At 36.2% G+C, this 20002-nt stretch overlaps 1 protein-coding gene across 4 annotated transcripts in view; it reads right to left on the bottom strand.

Annotated features, from left to right (window-relative positions):
* Window positions 1-20002, bottom strand: part of LOC105554042 (ligand-dependent corepressor) — a 167208-nt gene that overhangs the window by 32676 nt on the left and 114530 nt on the right. For all 4 annotated transcript variants that reach the window (XM_012000283.1, XM_012000297.1, XM_012000308.1 and 1 more), the window contains 3 exons: window positions 10135-10267; window positions 5102-5389; window positions 1934-2027 (listed from right to left, as the gene is read on the bottom strand). In XM_012000283.1, the coding sequence (XP_011855673.1) occupies window positions 1934-2027; window positions 5102-5339 (332 nt within the window). In that variant the 5' untranslated portion in view covers window positions 5340-5389; window positions 10135-10267. The remainder of the gene's footprint in view (window positions 1-1933; window positions 2028-5101; window positions 5390-10134; window positions 10268-20002) is intronic.

Below are 20002 nucleotides of genomic sequence, written 5' to 3'. Positions count from 1 at the left end.
TACTGTCAGAGGGATATAAACAAGTTTTTAGCAGTTTTCTCTGGCTTAAAAAAAAACCTCCCTTCTTGAAATACCAACACCTATTTTGAAATTTCAAATGGACGGCTTTCAAATAATGTTTAAAAAGTCAATTATTTAGACAAAGTTAATTCATAAGGTTTTGACTTTCACAATAGGGAAAGATTATCAATATTAAGACTGACATGTGGCAAAACACGCCCAAGGGGGTGATTACATTAACTAGGCGTAAAAGAGGGCTTCTCAGAAATGATAAACCAGTTATGTTCTACAAAACTGTATGGGGACTACTATCATCAGTAACACAATTAGGATAACACTGAATATTCAACTAAAAGATGGGCAATCCTATTGGTGCATTTTTCTTCCATAAAACCAGTAGAAAACACTTTCCATTCAGAGGGACAAAAACAGCAACTTCAGCCATATAATACATGAACCTGGTAGCCAAGTTTACAGTGAATCTTAAGCAAAGGATGTGTTTATGCAAACTGCACATGGACTTTTACATGTGTCCTTAAATTACACAACTCGAGGTTTTTTTTTTTTTTTGGCGACAGGGTCTCGCTCTGTCAGCCAGGTTTGAGTGCAGTGCTGTGATCATGGCTCACTGCAGCTGTGACCTTCTGGGCTCAAGCAATCCTCCCAACTCAGCCTCCTGAGTAGCTGGGACTACAGGTGCACACCACCACGCCTGGCCAATTTTTCCATTTTTAGTAGAGACGGGGTTTTGCCATATTGCCCAGGCTGGTCTCGAACTCCTGACCTCAGGTGATCTGCCCACTTCAGCCTCCCAAAGTGTTGGGATAACAGGCGTGAGCCACCACACTCGGCTCAAGTATCTTTTGATATATAAATAGAACCCAAAGATTTGGGAACATGCTGCCTTCTATCTAGTATAAACCATAGTGAAAAGAAAGGGTTAAGAAAAAGATTAGTAAACTATGCATAATGGACTAAATTAGTACTTTCTGGAAATGAAAAGTTTTGGAATTTTAGAGAAAGGGAGATTTTAGAAGTCTGTAAAGGAATCCTTCTATTTGAAGGTAGTTAACAGTAAGTTGGAAGAGGTTAGTCCACTTAGCATCCACTTGTTCCTTTAATATCTAAGTAACTTCCCCACATTGATAATCTGAAAGTTAAATAAGACTAAGTATTAACTAATTTAAACTTACCAAGTTATTTTTCGTATCTAGATAAAGTTGATTTTTTGTCACACAGTTTTATAGACATGCTTTTCAACATGGTATCTGAATGTCTTTATTACTATCTGACTTTTCTAGTTGGTTATTAGATACACACAGGGAGAAGACAGTTCTTATACTATAAAATCAGGGAGTCAGAGAATTTACTTTAGTCTCCTAAGCGTTATCAAAACTGAGCAAGTAATAATGTCTTGGTAGCCTAAGATGGTTATGCATCAACATCTACAATCAGTCTTTCAGAAAACTACATTTTCTGAACTGCCAGAGTTAAAGTACGGTTTAAATCAACCACCAAAATCAAACCCAAAAGAAACAAAAATGGACACACATACACACAAATCCCACTAGAGATACCAAGTATTGGAGCTCAATTTTCATTAAACTGCTTCAACACACATAACAATGTCTTTATATCTAAACTTTAGAATTATTTAACTTGAGTTTCACACTCCAAAACATGCCACAACAAAAAGTCTAAAGAAATAATTGCCATACTCATGGTTATTTACTATTTGTACTAAATTGACAAAAACTCATCTGTACTAGCCAATTTTACTTTGCACAGATTGCATTTTTACTTGATCTATGGTCCATAGTTATAAATGACTTACTTAGAAGGGTTATTTTTTAAAATGTAAAAGGAGACTGGCATCAACCTTTGATGAATTATCTATATGAAACTGTGTAAGGCTACAAATATTCTCCCTTACCCGTTCCCTTGAGTACTGGAGCAGCCTGGAGAGTGGCTCAGGGAAGTGCTGCCAGCACATGGACTTTTCTTAGTGGACAGATCAAGTACACCGTCTGCAGAGACACAAAGAAACACCTGAGGATATTAAAAGCTAGGAGCAAATGTAAACTGAGTAGGCTAAAAATGAAAAAGCAGTAAGTAGGCTTATTCAACTAAGCAGATACGCTAGTCATATATTTGAGTTATAAAAATCAATTCAATCCTGAAACAACATAAATTTAGCAAGGCATGTTATACTTAATATCCTCAAGGGCTAAATATATTATTAATGGGGCAAAAAGAAAAGGTAAAACATATTACTGAAGATGTTAAGATATAGTGAAATACTAGAAATAGCAGTTTACATAGCATGAGGTCCGCTGTTACCAGAATTTTTAAGACTCCATTTTCTAAATTTTCCTTGATCAAAGCATACAAGTTTTTAATGTCCCACAGTGGCATACAAACTATAGAACCAAATCCCTCAAGAGCTAAATCTACCTGAAACTCCAAAAGTACATACAAGTTGGATATAGAAAATTTTAAATAAGATATAAAAATTGTTTTTAAATGTAAGTTTTTGTCATTAAAGCACATGTATATACTAAACAAGATGGTCTATAAGATGAATTAGTTAATGATTTATGATTTGGGTGTGTCCTAATAGTTTTCTAGACCACTATAAAAAATGTATACTTGTATTCAATCTTTTTTTTTTTTTTTGAGACAGAGTCTCGCTCTGTCGCCCGGGCTGGAGTGCAGTGGCACGATCTCGGCTCACTGCAAGCTCCGCTTCCCGGGTTCACGCCATTCTCTCGCCTCAGCCTCCCGAGTAGCTGGGACTACAGGCGCCCGCCACCACGCCCGGCTAATTTTTTGTATTTTCAGTAGAGACGGGGTTTCACCGTGTTAGCCAGGATGGTCTCGATCTCCTGACCTGGTGATCCGCCTCCCAAAGTGCTGGGATAACAGGCGTGAGCCACCGCGCCCGGCCTGTATTCAGTCTTTTAAAAAAAATTGCAGAGATTCAAAATTCAATTACTGGATTTTACGAATGTAAGAATTTTTCAATTAAGAAGACATTAAAAATTGGTGAAGAAAGCTGAAAGAAAGAAGAATGAAACTGTCTTGATATTGATGAGAGCCTGGAAGTACAACCATTTTTTACTGCAACTAGACCAAATCGCAAATTCATGTTAATACATAAAATTAGAAGACTTTCTTTTCCCTCAAAGACATTTTTCTCCTTATTGAAATACCTGGAAAAGAAATATTTTAAAGCTACCACTCTGACCGAAATTAACAGAATAAGATAATACACAATGTCTTTGACTTTCAGTTGGCCAGCAGAGGGGTCTTACAATCTAGTTACGTTAAAAATTACCCCAGGGTAGAAGCTACTTACAAATTGTATCGGAGGACATTTTATTTCAGCCTGTTAGAAATAAACAGGCAACTGAGTTTGTAAACAAAAAATCACTACACTCATAAGTAAGAGTTTCGTCCTTTAGAGTCACTAATATTTCTAAAAATATAATTATAAGCTTATAGAACCAATTATCCTATTAGACATCTAACCCAATTATACATCTAAGTAGCAAATGTACTGCTTACAACATTTCCAACCAAAGACACTATTATTTAAAGACAAGTCAAATAGTCAATTTGTCTAATCAAACAGGCAATATATTTTAAGTCTACTACTAAAAATATTGTGCTTTTTAGTTGAAAACACATTCATTAAGGAAATATAATTAAAAATTTTTTTACTTCATTTGAAGTCTACATACTATAATGCTATCATGTAGTTCAAATTCCTCTTTGTAAGAGCATGCTGTCAATACAACGTATCATCTCTTAAGTGTAACAGTAGTTATAACCAGTTAAATTAGACTAAGTGATATCATTTTATGTTAACCTCCATTAATAGTTTAAATATAATTCTATGTTGTCATTCTCCTAATATAAACCTGAAGCTTCTGACGCAATATTTAGAGTGAAGAGATCTTTAATGAAAACTACCAATTTGTGGAAAACAATCATCAATAAAAAAGATACAACTTTGTAAATATGATAACCAAAGGTACATGAGAAATGTGAACAAGGAGGTCTCCTGTCAATAAATCTCTCAGAACTCAGATATTTTGTTTGCTGTTCACCACACAGGAAAAGGATAAAAGCAAAGGAAAACTACTCAAAAGAAAATTCATTTCAAAGAGGTTACTGAAGAATTAAATGTATTTTCCAAAATAAGCATGTATTTCTCACCAATAAATCTACATAATCTCATAACCTTTCTGTATACTCAAGATTTCTATGACAATAAAATCTCATTAGTACAGACATCACCAATTTACAATTTGTAGTGGTTCAAACAGTGGCTGAGTTGAAATGCTTGCTTCAATTTTTGTAAATTAAAGGTAAAATGAGATCACAAAGCAACAGGAATATCTACTGAAGAAAATAAACTTCAGAGACTCAAGAAACATTTGCTAAACAAAACTGATAACCTCTTAACTTCATCACTTAGTGTCCTCATCAACAAATTTCCTTTTGGAAATACTTTCAAGTTAGTCAGTGGATGTGTGTGTTTATGTATGTGTTTCTGTATTTATAAAACATTGAATATACTTAACAACCTAAAGTATGTTTTGCTGCTTTCTCTATTTGTAACCCTAGTAGTTTCTTTTTCAAAATTCAAATACATGTTTTTCCTTATGATCTCATTTGCAGAGCATATAACTTATACTTACAAGTAGAGGCATATTTCTCAGATAGGTGCTCGTCCTAGAAAATTTATAGTTAAGGGGAAAACTCACTTTTCCATAGGAGTTTTAAAAAACATAAAAATACTATGGAAAATATAAAATGCTTATATAAATATCAAGCAAATGAAAGATTAGTGACAACTGTTAACCACCTGACTTTCCTGAGTGGTACATCAATCATGACCATGAACTGCTGACAGATAAGGCTGTAACAACTTTAGCTGTACTTCTCCATCATTGCATAGTAAGAAATAATTTAAAAATCACATTAGTTTTTATGCTATTATTGTTGCTGATGCTCTACTTGCCAACACTTTTTTTTTTCTCCCTAAATTAAAGTATTCTGATAAGATAGAGGAGACCTTGACATCAGACCATACCTTGTTCGCTAGGTTCTGACTGAGACTTTCTGACAGTAAGGTCCAGAGGTGAGTCTTGGTCAGCCATGAGAAGTTTGCTGAGCACAGGGTTCTGAGTAGTTGCAGCCGTGGGAGAGGTGGTGACTGGAGATGCTTTCGGCAGGCTTTGGTTCTTTGTGCTATTGGGCTGGCTGGGGTCCTGAGTAGAGCTATTTTTTGAGGTATATTCAGCAGCAAATTGTTGGATCATTCGCTGCATGATCTCACGGGCCACTAGGGGAATACTGGGGTCGGAGACCCAGGGACTGTCTGTAAATAAAGATTTATTTACTTTTAAAGTGGGACAATGTACTTAAAAAAAAACACCTTTCAAGTAAACATAAAATTTCATTTTATTTTTCTTAAAATGCAGTTATCTTAAAAATAGTATCTCCCCTTTGACTTATATTTTCTAAGCTTTTCAGTTGCCGATTTTTAAAAATAAAATTTTCATTAAAATAATTCTAAACATTTTCCCCCATATAATAATTGAACATTATGAAATTAAATAAAGGGATAACAACTAGAATATCTTCTGGGCAAGAATCACTTACCTGACACAGAAATCCCAAAACCCTTCTCTTAGGAAATAATTACTCTCATGTTAACATACCTATAGGTCACATCAGGTTTCCCTAGATTTTTTCCTCAGTCACCTTCTCCTAAATATTTGAAGAATGCATTACTGAGTTCATGAGTGCTGAATTTACTTTATATTAAAGACAGAAGGCATACCAAGATTATAAAAGGAGATACTTAATTTTCAGATCCATTTTAGGCTAGGGCAACCATTCTCACACTTTAATGTTCATCAGAATCACCTTGATGGCTTGCAAAAACAGATTGTTGGGTTCTCTCCCCAGTTTCTGATTCAGTAGTTCTAGGGTGGGCTCAAGTTGGCACTCAACTGGCACTCGAACAAGTTCTTAGATTCTGCTGGTCTGGGGACCACAATTTCAGAACCTCTGGGCTAGGTGTTTAAATGTCAAATCTCAAAAACCTAAGAAAAACCACGTATTTTCCAAGGATACTTTAAATAAACTCTGTCAACTAGTAAAACAATAGGGAAATAATGAAATAAACATCTAAATTATCAATATCTAGTCAGTGTTAAGTTTAGACCATAAGAACTCATTAACTCAAAAACCTTTTAGCACTGGGAGAGACTCTGAAGGGCAAAAGAGGTTAAGATGAAAGGGAAAATGACTTGTATAAATATATCATCATCATGCCTCTATAATTACCACACTATAATAGTCAATCAGGAAGACTAAGCTTCTCAAGAGCTGAGACTGTGTGTGTTTACCTCTGTGTACCTCTAAATACCTAATCTTGCCTGATCTAAAGTGTGTATTCAATTTAGCTGAATACTAAACAGGTCAATCAAATCAATCAGCATGAAATAGCCCTTTTAAAAAAAATAAAACGAAGAAAATGTGTGTGTTTACCTCTGTGTACCTCTATATACCTAATCTTGCCTGGTCTAAAGTGTGTATTCAATTTAGTTGAATACTAAGTAGTCAATCAACATGAAATAGTCCTTAAAAAAAAAAAAAAAGGGAAATGTGATCAAAAGAGTAGGTGGCCACTACAAATTTATATAGGTGATTAGTGATAGACCCTCGATTAAAACTCTTCCCCTGGTCTTACTGTTTTACCTGTGACCTTTGCTTCCCAAGACACCTTTGAGGCTTTCCAAGACAGTTCTTAGGAAACCAAGGTTTCTTTAGTCTTTTAAAGATTAGCTATAGAAGGCAAATAACTTTACCCACAGTATTTTGGAGCTGTAAGGAACTTACAAATTAAGAGTTTAATTTATAAAGTTAAAGAAAAACTGACTCTAATTACTAAAATCTAAAATCTCCACAATAAACAACAAACAAACAAATACATCATCAAAACCTCATAGGACTCCTAAGAACAGGTTTTTTTTCCCCCTAAAGGATGATAATACCAGAAGATGCTCACAAAGTTGTGCTATTTATTTCATCTTCTGGGGTTTAGTGAGGCTCACTCTACTAGTAACAATGTTTCTGTCATACTAAGCAGTATTTATAACTTGAAATGTCCTCTCCATAAATAGAGACTATAAGTATTTCCGGTGGTTTAAAAATAAAGGTATGGAACCAGGTAAGGTTCAGAAGTTGCTACAGTTACTGAAAATGGTTCCTCAGTGTTTTAATAAACATTTTATACATACACTGCTTTTTAAATATCTCCATCCACTGAATTTTCTTAATAGTCATTTAACTTTCCAGTTAAGACCCATTTTTCTCCCTACATAAATCTCCATATGACCCATTGTATAAATTTCAAGTTTTAGTACATTAGTTTACCTTTTCACCCCTGAATAGTTGGAGAACATGTAATACATAAAGGAAATTTCCATATAAAAAGTAAAATAAAATTTATGAATTTATGAGATGCCTCTGTGTTTAAGTAGTATTAATAAAGAGCTCTGTGAAGAGTCAAAGATATTAGGACAAGGACCATAGACCACTATCTTTGAGCACTCAATGTCTGCAGAATCTTGTCTCTTTATTGAATGAAAACACAGTCATGAGACAAGACAGTGTTTATGAAATACATCTCTGCCATTTGAATTTCTCTATCTTGTGAAAATTTATTGAACAGATTTCATTCTTTGACATACTTAAAATACACATCTACAAACATATCCACACCCAGGAGAACACAGCACAACTGAGTCAAATAAAAGCAACAAATCAGATCAAAAATAAAACTGCAGAAAAACATGTTACATCACAGTATATCTTAAAAGGCAAATCTAACCTTTTTAATACAAGTGACAAAGCAAGCTGAAAAGAAATGTCATTATGACATTTGTAGAAGGTTTACTGTTCTTAAAATGAAATTTATTATGGATTCCATATCATAAAAGCCTACTTTTATTCCATCTCTGTTTCTACTTAACTATACATAATCTTTACACAAATTATTTAAAACACAGAATTTACAATACTTTGAAACAAGGGACCAAATCTAAGCATCTGAATTACTTATTAAAACAAAAGATTCTCTTCAGATTAAAATGTCCATTATATCCCTGGATACTAAACATTTTCGGTATTAATTTAAAGAGTACTAATGGCTATCTTGGAGATGGTTACAAGAGAATTATACCTAAAAATATCAATATTAATACATGAAGGGGAAGAAAATATCCAAATTCCAGAGCAAGAGTTCTTTCTCTGGGCATCACATGCCTGTACTTAAACAAATAAACTCAACTTACAATTTCAGAGCATTCCCATCTTTTGAAATCTATCCTGAGACTGATTCTGAGGTACGAATTCCTCCCCTAACGGTTATAAACCAGAAGCTTAATTTCTTAAAACTTTATAAAAACTTTAAAGTTATTCCTCTATGACAAAGGGATGGGACTAGTAGAAAAGTGCGACAGAACTTTTCTGTAGGAGTCTTATGATTGACCTTATTAATGTCCCCTAAGCAAAGAGTGGATGAAAAGTGGTTCCTCCACGTAAATTAGGGAGAGGAAGTCCTCTTTTCAGATAATGAAGCTTGCTATAACAACACATCAGATCAATGACTCTGTGTACATCCTTCAGGAGAGGAGCTGCAAAGACATTTTATTTGGTAAGCAAACTGACAGAACTGCTCTACCAGTTGTTGATACTTAAATTTGCTTTTAACAATCAAATGTTCATAAAACTAAAAAAACAATTATTTTGAACGTAATTTTGGAATTCTGAGCAGTGTGCAGGAATAATAAGACATAGGAGACTGAGCTGGGAGATTTAGGTCAGGAGATGCTAGTGGGTGTTTACAGAGAATTAAGGATGTACTAAACGATTTAATTCTGCCTAGAGTGCTCATGGAAGAAAATGGGGAAAAAAGTGCCACACACAATAATCTCTGTGCATTTCTTAATTTTATATGACACTGCACTTCACACCACCTTTTGGAAATACTGATCACATTAAGCAGAAGCCCAGTTAGTGTCCAACTGTAAAGAAACCCAACAGAACCAGCACTTATGAGACTTTTAACCAATGTCAAAGGGAAGGAGGGAATTTCCAGAGGAATGAGAGGTGTAAACTAGAACATATGAAGAATTATTAAAGAAAATGGAATCACTGAGTCTGCTGAAGATTAAATAAGAATATTTAAGATTATCAAGAGTTTGTATGAAACTTTTAGAACCCATCATAGTAACCACCATCTTGGAAATGGAGGAAAAGTATAAGAAGTATAAATCCATTTAGAATTTCTTAAAAGTAAAGACTGTTCACTAGAAGGCAATATGAAGGGAACTTTCCTGAAGGTTCTGGCTGATGGCAATTATGCTTTGTGAATAGAGAATAAATCTGAATGCCTCTATGAAGGATTTATAAGCCTCAAGACTCCATGACTGAAGAACTTTTCTGTATTTCAAAAGAAATGTAAAATATGCCTACAAAAGTTTCAAGGAGAAAGATAAATTTTAAAAATGCAAGAGGGTGAGCTATTAAATGCCACCTCAAATGCAGCGGGAAAAGTTTTACTACATAATAATTTCCCTAATTTTAATATAGAAAATTTTTGTGAAACAAGACTGTATCAAGGAAAAAAATGCTTACAAATCTAATTTTATGATATAACTACATTTTCTCTCCAAATGAAATTTCAGGTTGGAATCACTAAAAGAAAAAAAAAACCACAGTTGGTTTTAGTTATCAGTGATTAAAACAGTAACTGTCTCTATAAGTTGTCTAACAAAATATAGTACTACTGAGAGCTTAACATTTTTAGAATTTCGTAATAATTTTCTAAACTATTAACTCACCATCACGTCAGAGCCTAAATGTGGCAAACAGGGTTTACCTTAACCCTAATTCCAATTTGAACGTGACCCAAGGGATATAGAACAATATAAATTATATCATCAATAAAGAAAAATCTTTTTAAGAGGAACTTTAAAAATGACATCGAAATTAAGGAGATTAATAATACAAGACAAGCAGATGCTAAATATCATCTTCACTGAAACCAACCTTTTCTATAAAAGACTGCATTGAGGAATTCTTCTGCTTGTCTCTCGAATCGAATGATTTTTGCTTGCTCTTGTTTAAGCAGAGCTTCTTGCCCAGCTCCCGAAGCTGGTTCATCCAGACCGACTAAGTGTCCCTGCAAAAATACTTGGTGAAATAGTTGCACAAGTCTTTTCCCATTCAATATCAAAAGCACAGATATGAAATCAAAGACAAAGTTAGTAGCAAATAAGGCAAATTAATTTGATGCAATTAAAATATTTTAAAACTTCAGTATAAATTTTATGAAAAAGTATAAAAGCAAAATAAATGTAAACACATTCTTTAGTTGGATTTTATCCACTTTTTTTTTTACTATGAGTTTTGTTCAAAACTTAGTCTAATTAAACTTTAAGTGCCAGAGGGATAATTTCCTTGAAAGCACTCTATTATACTATAGTTATCTTTCACAGGCAACTCAATTCAGACAGAATGCTTTTAATTTACAAGAAAAAAAATTTTTTAATTCCAAATCTCATTTGAGGATCCTAGCATGAGATCTATTTTTCACCAGACACAAAACACAAACACTTTTAAAAGGCCATTAGGAAGAAAAACTCAGAGTACATCTCAATTCACTATTCTGTCTTTAGATTACTTTTTAAAAACTGTGGTTCTCAAACCTTTAATGGGTTGTAAAATAGATTAACTGGTCAAAAGCAGCACTAGCAAAATGAACTGAAAACTAGAATGCACTGCATGTTCTGAGTGTAAGCAATGCATTGTCTTTTGTTACAGTATATCTATGTTTGAACAGCTTTGAAATATAAACAGTGAATCCAAACGGGCGCCGTGGCTCATGCCTGTAATCCCAGCACTTAGGGAGGCTGAGGCAGGCGGATCACTTGAGGTCAGGAGTTTGAGACCAGCCTGGCCAACATGGTGAAACCCAGTCTCTACTAAAAATACAAAAATTAGCTGGGCATGGTGGCGCATGCCTGTAATGCCAACTACTCAGGAGGCTGAGGCCTGAGAATCACTTGAACCTGGGAGGTGGGGGTTGCACTTGAGATTATGCTACTGCACTCCAGCCTGGGTGACAGAGCAAGATTTTGTCTCAAAAAAAGAAAAGTAGATCAGAAAGTTTCTCTGACCAAAAAGTTCCAATACGCTGTACTATAATCATCCCTGAGATTCCCAGCCTCTAATCCCAGACTGCAGGAGCACTGGACCAAGTTGACAATACTTTGCACCTACCTCCACTCTTGTATCTTACAATAACAGAAAATAAAAGTATTTTTAAAAAGCTAAGTGCATATTTAAGTGTTCTTTAAGTTCTAGCGCATATAATTTATTTGAAATCACTTTAATGTATGAATTAATGTCTTTATTTCCATATCTAAGTGCTCTAAATAAGAAAATGGGACATAGCACAATGAAAAGGAATTAAACAACACATTGAAGACATGTTATAATGCACAAATGATTCCCTCAAAAATTTAAAAAATACCCACTGATATTTGCAACCGGCTTTCTATAATTTCTCATCCTAAGATTTATGTGAAAAGCACAACCAAAATATGTATTTAGCATGGATTATATATTGTAAAAAGCTTAATATGAAGCACTGGCATAGTCAAACTAAAATAATGATCCTTAAACACTGCTATATAAGGCACAGTAAGTTTGCTATATAATGTATTAAAAAATTTAAATGAAATATTTTAGGTCTTATAAATAATGAGAACCTTTATTATAGCTGTATTTGCCAACATTCTCTTTTATAAATTTCTCTATCACATTAACTATTTTGAGGAAGGCTGAACCATTTGCCAAAGCAGCTACATCATTTGTATTTCCAAAAACAATGTACACGGGTTCTGACTTCTCCACATACTTATGAACACTTGTTATCTTTTTTATTACACCCATTTTAGTAGATAAGAAGTGGTACATCTCATGGTTTAAGGTTTGTATTTTCCTAATTGACTAATGATGTTGAGCATCTTTTCATGTGCTTATTGGCACATTATACCTTCTTTGGAAAAATGTCCATTCAGATCATTGATTTTTTTTCTTTTTTGAGACGGAGTCTCACTCTGTTGCCTAGGCTGGAGCACAGTGGTGCGATCTTGGCTCACTGCAACCTCCGCCTCCCGGGTTCAAATGATTCTCCTGCCTCAGCCTCCCGAGCAGCTGAGACTGTAGGCACGTACCATCATGCCTGGCTTTTTGTATTTTTAGTAGTGACGGGGTTTCACCGTGTTGGCCAGGATGGTCTCCATCTCTTGACCTCATGATCCACCTGCCTCGGCCTCCCAAAGTGCTGGGATTACAGGCATGAGCCACCGCACCCGGCCGAGATCCTTGCTCATTTTTTATTGAGTCATTTACCATTTTACTGTTGCACTGTAAGAATTCTTGATATATTCTGAAACAAGTCCATTATTAGATATATGATTTGCAAATATTTTCTTCCATTCTTTGAGTTTTATTACTTGATAGTACTGACGGTACTGTTAGTAGCACGAAAGCTTTAATTTTAGTGAATTCCAATCTATATATTTTTCGTCACTTGTGCTTTTGATGTTATACCTAAAAAACTTGACCATGAAGATTTAACCCTATGCTTTCTTCTAAGAATTTTATAGTTTTAGGGCTTACTTTTACGCCTATAATACATGTCAAGTTAATTTAGTGTATGGCATAAGGAACGGGTCCAACCCCATTCTCTTGCATGTGGATACTCACTTGGTTCCAGCACCTTTTGGTGAAAAAACAATTCTTTCCCCCAAAGAACTGTTTTAGAACTCTTGTCAAAAGTCACTGGCCATACATTTTACTTCTGGACACTCGATTCTATTCCACTATTTATATATCTATCCTCAAGCCAGCATCACATTAAGCTGCCCAAGGTAGTTTTATAGTAAGTTTTGAAACTGGTAAAGTGTAAATCCTCCCAATTTGTTCTTCTTTTACAAGACTGTTTAGACTATTTGAAGTCTCTTAAATTTTCATATGAATTTTAGGACCAGCTTGTGAATCTCTGCAAATAAGTCAGGGGGTTTTGGTAGAAAATGCACTGAATCCGCATATCAGTTTGGGAAGTAATATCATGGTAACAATTTTAAGTCTTCTGATCCATGAACATGTCTTTCCATGTAATTTCTTTCAGCAATATTTTGTAATTTACAACATATGAGTCTTATACTTTTATATTTATTCCTAAGTGTTGTATTTTTTTGACACTACTGTAGTTTTCAAACTTTCATGTTCATATTGTTCACTGCTAGTGTATAGCAATACAATTATGTTTTTTTAAAAATGATGTGATATTCTGAACCTTGCTGAACTTGTTAAACTCTAACAGTGTTTTGTAGATTTCTTGGGATTTTCTATACACATCATCATGTCATCTGTAAACCGAGACAGTTTTACCTCTTCTTTTGCAATGTGAATGACTTTGGTTTCTTTTTATTGCCTAATTTCCCTGGCTAGAACCTCATGTACAACGGTGGATGTACATGGTGAGAGTGGACATCCTGCCTTGTTCCTGATTTTGGGGGAAGCTGTTCCATCTTTTAGTTGGGTGTTTTTGTAGTTCAGGTTGAGAAAGTTTCCTTCTATTCCTAGTTTGTTGGGTTTGTTTTTACATCAAGAAAAAGTGCTGGATTTGGCCAAATGCTATTCTGGAGGGTGTCTACAGAGATGATCATGTGGTCTGTGTCACTTACTGTATTAATACATTGTATTACAGTAATTGACGTAAGAGTGTTAAACCAGCCAGGTACAGTGGCTCATGCCTGTAATTCCAGCTCTTTGGAAGGCTGAGGCAGGAGGATCGCCTGAGCCCAGGAGTTCGAGACCAGCCTGAGCACAACAGAGGGAGACCCCCGTCTCTACAAATCAGTTAAAAAATTATTAACAGTTGGGCATGGTGGTGCACACCTGTAGTCCCAGCTACCTGGGGGCTGAGGCAGGAATATTTCCTGAGCCTGGGAGGTCAAGGCTGCAGTGAGCCATGATTGTGCCACTGTGCTCCAGCCTGGACGACAGGGTGAGACAAAATAAATAAATAGATATAGATAGATAGATAGATAGATAGATAGATAGATAGATAGATAGACAGACAGACAGACAGATAGATAGATAGGGTGTTAAACCAACTTTGCACTCCTGGGATACATTCCATTTGGTTGTGGTATGTAACACTTTTTATATGTTGTAAAATTTGGTTTGCTAATGTTTTGTTGAGGACTTTTTTGTGCTGGTACTCATAAATGGTATTTGTCTGTAGTTTTCTTGTGATATCTTTGGTTTTCGTATAAATAATACTGGCCTCACAGAATAAGGATGTCTTCCCTCTTCTTCTATACTTTGAAAAAGTTTGTGAAGAAATGGTATTAATTCATCTTTAAATGTCTAATAGAATATGCCAGTGAAGGCAGAGCGTGGTGGCTCACACCTGTAATCCCAGCACTTTGGGAGGCTGAGGCGGGCAGATCGCTTGAGCCCAGGAGTTCGAGACCAGCCTGGGCAACATCATGAGACCCCATCTCTATTTAAAAAAAGAAAGAAAAAATATATATACCAGTGAAGATACCTGGCCATAGGCTTTTCTTTGATGGAAGTTTATAAATTACTAATTTAATCTCAACGCTTGCTCTAAGTTGTATTAGTTCCCTAGGGGTGCTACATTTTTTCACAAACTGGGTGGCTTAAAACAGCAGAGATTTATTCTCTCACAGCCCTGGAATCCAGGCACCCAAAATTAGGGTGTCAGCATGGTCATTTTCCCTCTGAAAGCTCTAGAGAAGAGTCCTTCCTTGCCTCTTCCTAGCTTCTGGTGGTTGCTGACAATCCTTGGCATTCCTTGCCTTGTGGCAGTGTAACTCCAATCTCTGTCTCCATCTTTACATGGTCCTCTTCCCTGTGTGTGTGTGTCTGTGTCTCCAAGTCTCTTTCTCCTTATAAGGCAACAGTCATTGGATTTAGGGTCCACTCTAATCCAGTATAACTTCATCATAAATTGATTACATCTGCAAAGACCTTACAGTGGTCTCCTCTTAACTGCAGTTTTGCTTTCCACAGTTACCCATGGTACAGTACAATAATATATTTTGAGAAAAGGGAGAGAATATTCACATAACTTTTGTTATAATTGTTCAATTTTATTATTAGTTGTTAATCTCTTATTGTGATTAATTTACAAATTAAGCTTTATCATAGGTATGTGTGTACACAGGAAAAAACATAGTATATATAGGGTTTGGTACGATCTGTAGTTTCAGGCATCCCTTTACAAGCGGGAAGACTACTGTTATTTCCAAATAAAGTCACATTCACAGGTACCAGGGGTGGATTCATGTTTTAGGGGGACACAATTCAATCTGCATCATAGGTTTATTCAGATTTTCTGTTTCGCCTTACATCAGTATTGGTAAGTTTGTAACTTTCTAGGAATTTGCCTATTTCATCAAATTCTCTAAACTGCTGGCATACACATTGTTCACTGTATTCCCCAATTTTTTTTACTTCTGACTTCCTCTATTTCATTTGTGATTAGTAACTTGAGTCTTCTATTTTTCTTGATCAGAGCTAAAGTTTACCTAATTGGTTGATCTTTTTTAAAAAAACAGTTTTTGGTTTTGTTGATTTTATAATTTTTTACATTACTTCATTTCTTTCTGCTCTCGCATCTTTACTATTTCCCTCTTTCTGCCTGCTTTGGGTTTAGTTTGCTCTTCTTTTTCTAGTTTCCTAATGTGGATGATTAGGGTATTGATTTGAGATCTGCTTTTTAAATTTAAACTTCTAAGTACTGTTAGCTACATCTCATTCATTTTGGTAAGTTTTAAAAATTCATCTGAAACTAGTTTCTAATTTCCTTTGCCTGATCCAGTAAAAGCCGGGCCCCTTTGCAGGGGCATGCTGTTGCCAATGTCTGAGGTTTCCTCCAACCCCAGGGGGGCTCTTAGCTTGTCTCTTATTCTGATTCTCTGTTAAACATCTAACAGGGGAATCCTCAGAGCCTACTCTGGCTCAGGAGACTGCCTGATTCATGAATCAAATAAATAAATAAACGTCTAACAGTTCTGTCATTTCACCTGTTGCTACGAATATGAGGGACATTCCAGGTGTCTCTTTACTATTCACACAGGTCTTCATCATTTTCAACACTTTTAGGTGTGAGATTTTCTAAGCCAGAGAGTTCTGGAGTTCTCTGTTTATTTTTGTTGTTGTTAAGTTTGTTTTCTTTAAAGACAGGATCTTGCTCTGTTGCCCAGGCTTCAGTGCAGTGGCACAATCACGGCTCACTGCAAGCCTTGACTTCCTGGGCTAAAGCCATCCTCCCGCCTCAGCCTCCCAAGTGGCTGGGATTACAGGTGTGTGCCACCACACCAGGCTAATTTTTAAAATATTTTGTAGAGAAGGAGTCTCACTCTATTGCCGAGGTTGTTGCAGAACTACTGACCTCAAGCAATCCTCCTGCCTTGGCCTCCTAAAGTGCTGGATTACAGGCATGAGCCACCGCACCCTGCTGGAATTCTGTTTGTGATGTCAACCCTACCAATAAGAATAAAAAAGTTTATATGACATACAACAAACAGAGCTAATAAAATAGCCAGGAGATGACCAGGCGCAGTGGCTTAAGCCTGTAATTCCAGTACTTTGGGAGGCCAATGCAGGCAGATCACCTGAGGTCAGGAGTTTGAGACCAGCCTGGCTAAAGTGGTGAAACCCCATCTCTGCTAAAAATACAAACATTAGCCGGGGGTGGTGGCATGCACCTGTAATTCTAGCTACTCAAGAGGCTGAGGCAGGAAAAACACTTGAACCTGGGAGGTGGAGGTAGCAGTGTGCCAAGATTGCACCACTGCACTCCAGACCGGGCAATAGTGACAGACTCTGTCTCACCAAAAAAAAAAAAAAAAAAAAAAAAAAAAGTAAAATAGCGCCAGAAGATAAGGAAAAGTTAAAGAAACCAACTCATGTCGTCTCCCCTCAGCTGAATTCTAAAATAATACATTATGTATAGTATGGCAAATAACAAAATGATGCGAAATCTTCTTCTGTAACTCAAAAACCATTTTCTTTGCATTTATTATTCTTAATACATTTAGGAATATTTATTTATTATTAAAAAACAAGTTGTTGGCATAAAACTAAATAGGAGTAAAGCTGGAGACGTAGGCCAGGTGCGGTGGCTCATGCCTGTAAACCCAGCACTTTTGGAGGCCGAGGTGAGCAGATCATTTGAGGGCAGGAGTTTGACACCAGTCTGGCCAACATGGCAAAACCCTATCTCGACTGACAATACAAAAATTAGCCAGGCATGGTGGTGCAAGCCTGTAATCCCAGCTACTCAGGAGGCTGAGGTTGCAGTAAGCCAAGACTGCGCCACTGAATTCTAGCCTGGGTGACAGAGTGACACTCCGTCTTAAAAAAAAAATACAAATAAAGTTGCAGATTTCAACTGGAATTTCTACCTCCTAGGAGGAGTTGCTTCCTTCAGGATGCAGAAACTGGTCCACCTAGATTGGCTGGCTCATAGGCAGAAGCGACTGTTATATAATCTACTGTGAGCTTCTTAGAAGCATATATGCCTAGAAGTTCCCAGAGCTTATGACTGTATAGCTCTACGGTAGAAAGTAGTCCTTAAGTTTTTAAGAAGCTCTCTCCTTAATAAACAACTGAAAACATGAGGGAGGGATGACAGTAGAAGAGTTAAGCCATTTGTTACAGTGACACCACCATTAACCCAAAGGGTTTCCTCCATCTCTCATAGTCCTATACTGTTTATTTAATGGATTTTTGGCTTAAATTCAGTTACACAAAAATAATATAGGTAATCTTACCTAGAGAATCAATTTAAAGATTATAAAGCTTATTACCATCTTATTTTAATCCTCTGAATCTGGATTATTTTAAAGATCATTTTATTATTTTCCTCCATTAAATGAGAGTTGTCATATTTAGAAACAAGTCTTGCCAAAGCTGTGAAATTTGCTAAGGTGAACATCACAACTTTTTTCCTGACAAAACACTTAGCAGAAAAATATATTAAACAAATGCTATAAAAATCTTCAACTTATGGAATTTCAAGAAACTAGAGAGTTGTAAATTGTTGAGTCAGAAGTCTTTTCAAAGTGAATTATTTAATGAACTACATAAGAGAAATCAATATTGAAAAATTCAAGTGTATCTTTTTGTGTTTTAATCTACTAAGAGTCTTTCGGCTGGGCACGGTGACTCATGCCTGTAATCCTAGCACTTTGGGAGGCTGAGGCAGGTGCATCACGAGGTCAGGTGTTGGAAACCAACCTGATCAACACGGTGAAATCCCGTCTGTACTAAAAATACAAAAATTAGCTGGATGTGGTGGCGCGCACCTGTAATCCCAGCTACTCAGGAGGCTGAGGCGGGAGAATTGCTTGGACCTGGGAGATGGAGGTTGAGTTAGCCCAGATCGTGCCACTACATTCCAGCCTGGGCAACAGAGCGAGACTCCATCTCAAAAACAGTCTTTCCACCTGTAAATTGAAACCAATTCCATTTAAGCTACTAAACTTTATATTAACTTAATTGGGGACGTGTATTATTTTATCTTTTATTCCTCTATACAAATAAAGGTTTCACCATTTATCAATAAAAATTTATAAGCCACAATCATCTATATTTTCATTTTTCTTAAAACAAACATATTGCACAGAAATCCTACAAGGTTTATGCTTTTATAAATAATGCTTGTTTTTCTCATTCTCTGGAAGATCCTGAAAAAAGCTACCTTGTACACAAAGTTATAAAGAAAAAGTAAAAACAACTAGTATTCTCAACAATCTTAGCTATGAACTGCTAATCATTTGATACATTCCCCTAAAAAACACATATGCAGATATATTAACTTAAAAAAATTAAATGAGATTCACACTGAAGATCATTTTACCTATTCTCAATATTAGGATTTTCTTTCTTATATCTTTACATATTCTCCAAAAACACCTTAATAAATGTACCATAATTTGCACTTAGACCAGTTTTTTATTTTGTCACTATAATTGCATTTTAATGAATTTGTTCTAGATTCTCATTATTTCCTTGGGATAGATTACTACAAGAGAAAGCATGAATCAAAAGAAACAATTTCTTCCTTTACGGAAACATATTCGCAAACTTTTTTCTTTTCTTTTTTTTTTTTTTTTTGAGACGGAGTCTCGCTCTGTCGCCCAGGCTGGAGTGCAGTGGCGCGATTTCGGCTCACTGCAGGCTCCACCTCCCGGGTTCACGCCGTTCTCCTGCCTCAGCCTCCCGAGTAGCTGGGACTACAGGCGCCGCCACCAAGCCCGGCTAGTTTTTTGTATTTTTTAGTAGAGCCGGGGTTTCACCGTGTTAGCCAGGATGGTCTCGATCTCCTGACCTCGTCATCCGCCCGTCTTGGCCTCCCAAAGTGCTGGGATTACAGGGTTGAGCCACCGCGCCCGGCCTAAACTTTTTTCTAAGAAAAAGTTACACCAATTTGTATTCCCACTTGCAGTGTTGAGGGTACTAATGTTGCCACACTTGTAGACATCACATTTCATTGGTATAAAATGATTCTTTGGCTCAGGCACGGTGGCTCACACCTGTAATCCCAATACTTTGGGAGGCCGAGCCAGGTGGATCATGAGGTCAGGAGATCAAGACCATTCTGGCCAACATGGTAAAACCCCATCTCTACTAAAAATACAAAAATTAGCCAGGCGTGGTGGCGTGCGCCTGTAGTCTGAGCTACTAGGGAGGCTGAGGCAGGAGAGTAGCTTGAACCTGGGAGGCGGAGGTTGCAGTGAGCCAAGATCACACCACTGCACTCCAGCCTGGGTGACAGAGCAAGACTCCGTCTCAAAAAATAAAA

This window comes from Mandrillus leucophaeus, unplaced genomic scaffold (assembly GCF_000951045.1).
Source record: "Mandrillus leucophaeus isolate KB7577 unplaced genomic scaffold, Mleu.le_1.0 Scaffold117, whole genome shotgun sequence".
In the NCBI taxonomy this organism is placed as follows: Eukaryota; Metazoa; Chordata; class Mammalia; order Primates; family Cercopithecidae; genus Mandrillus; species Mandrillus leucophaeus.
Note: the sequence above shows the minus strand (reverse complement) of the source record. Positions and strands in the feature narration are given on the sequence as shown.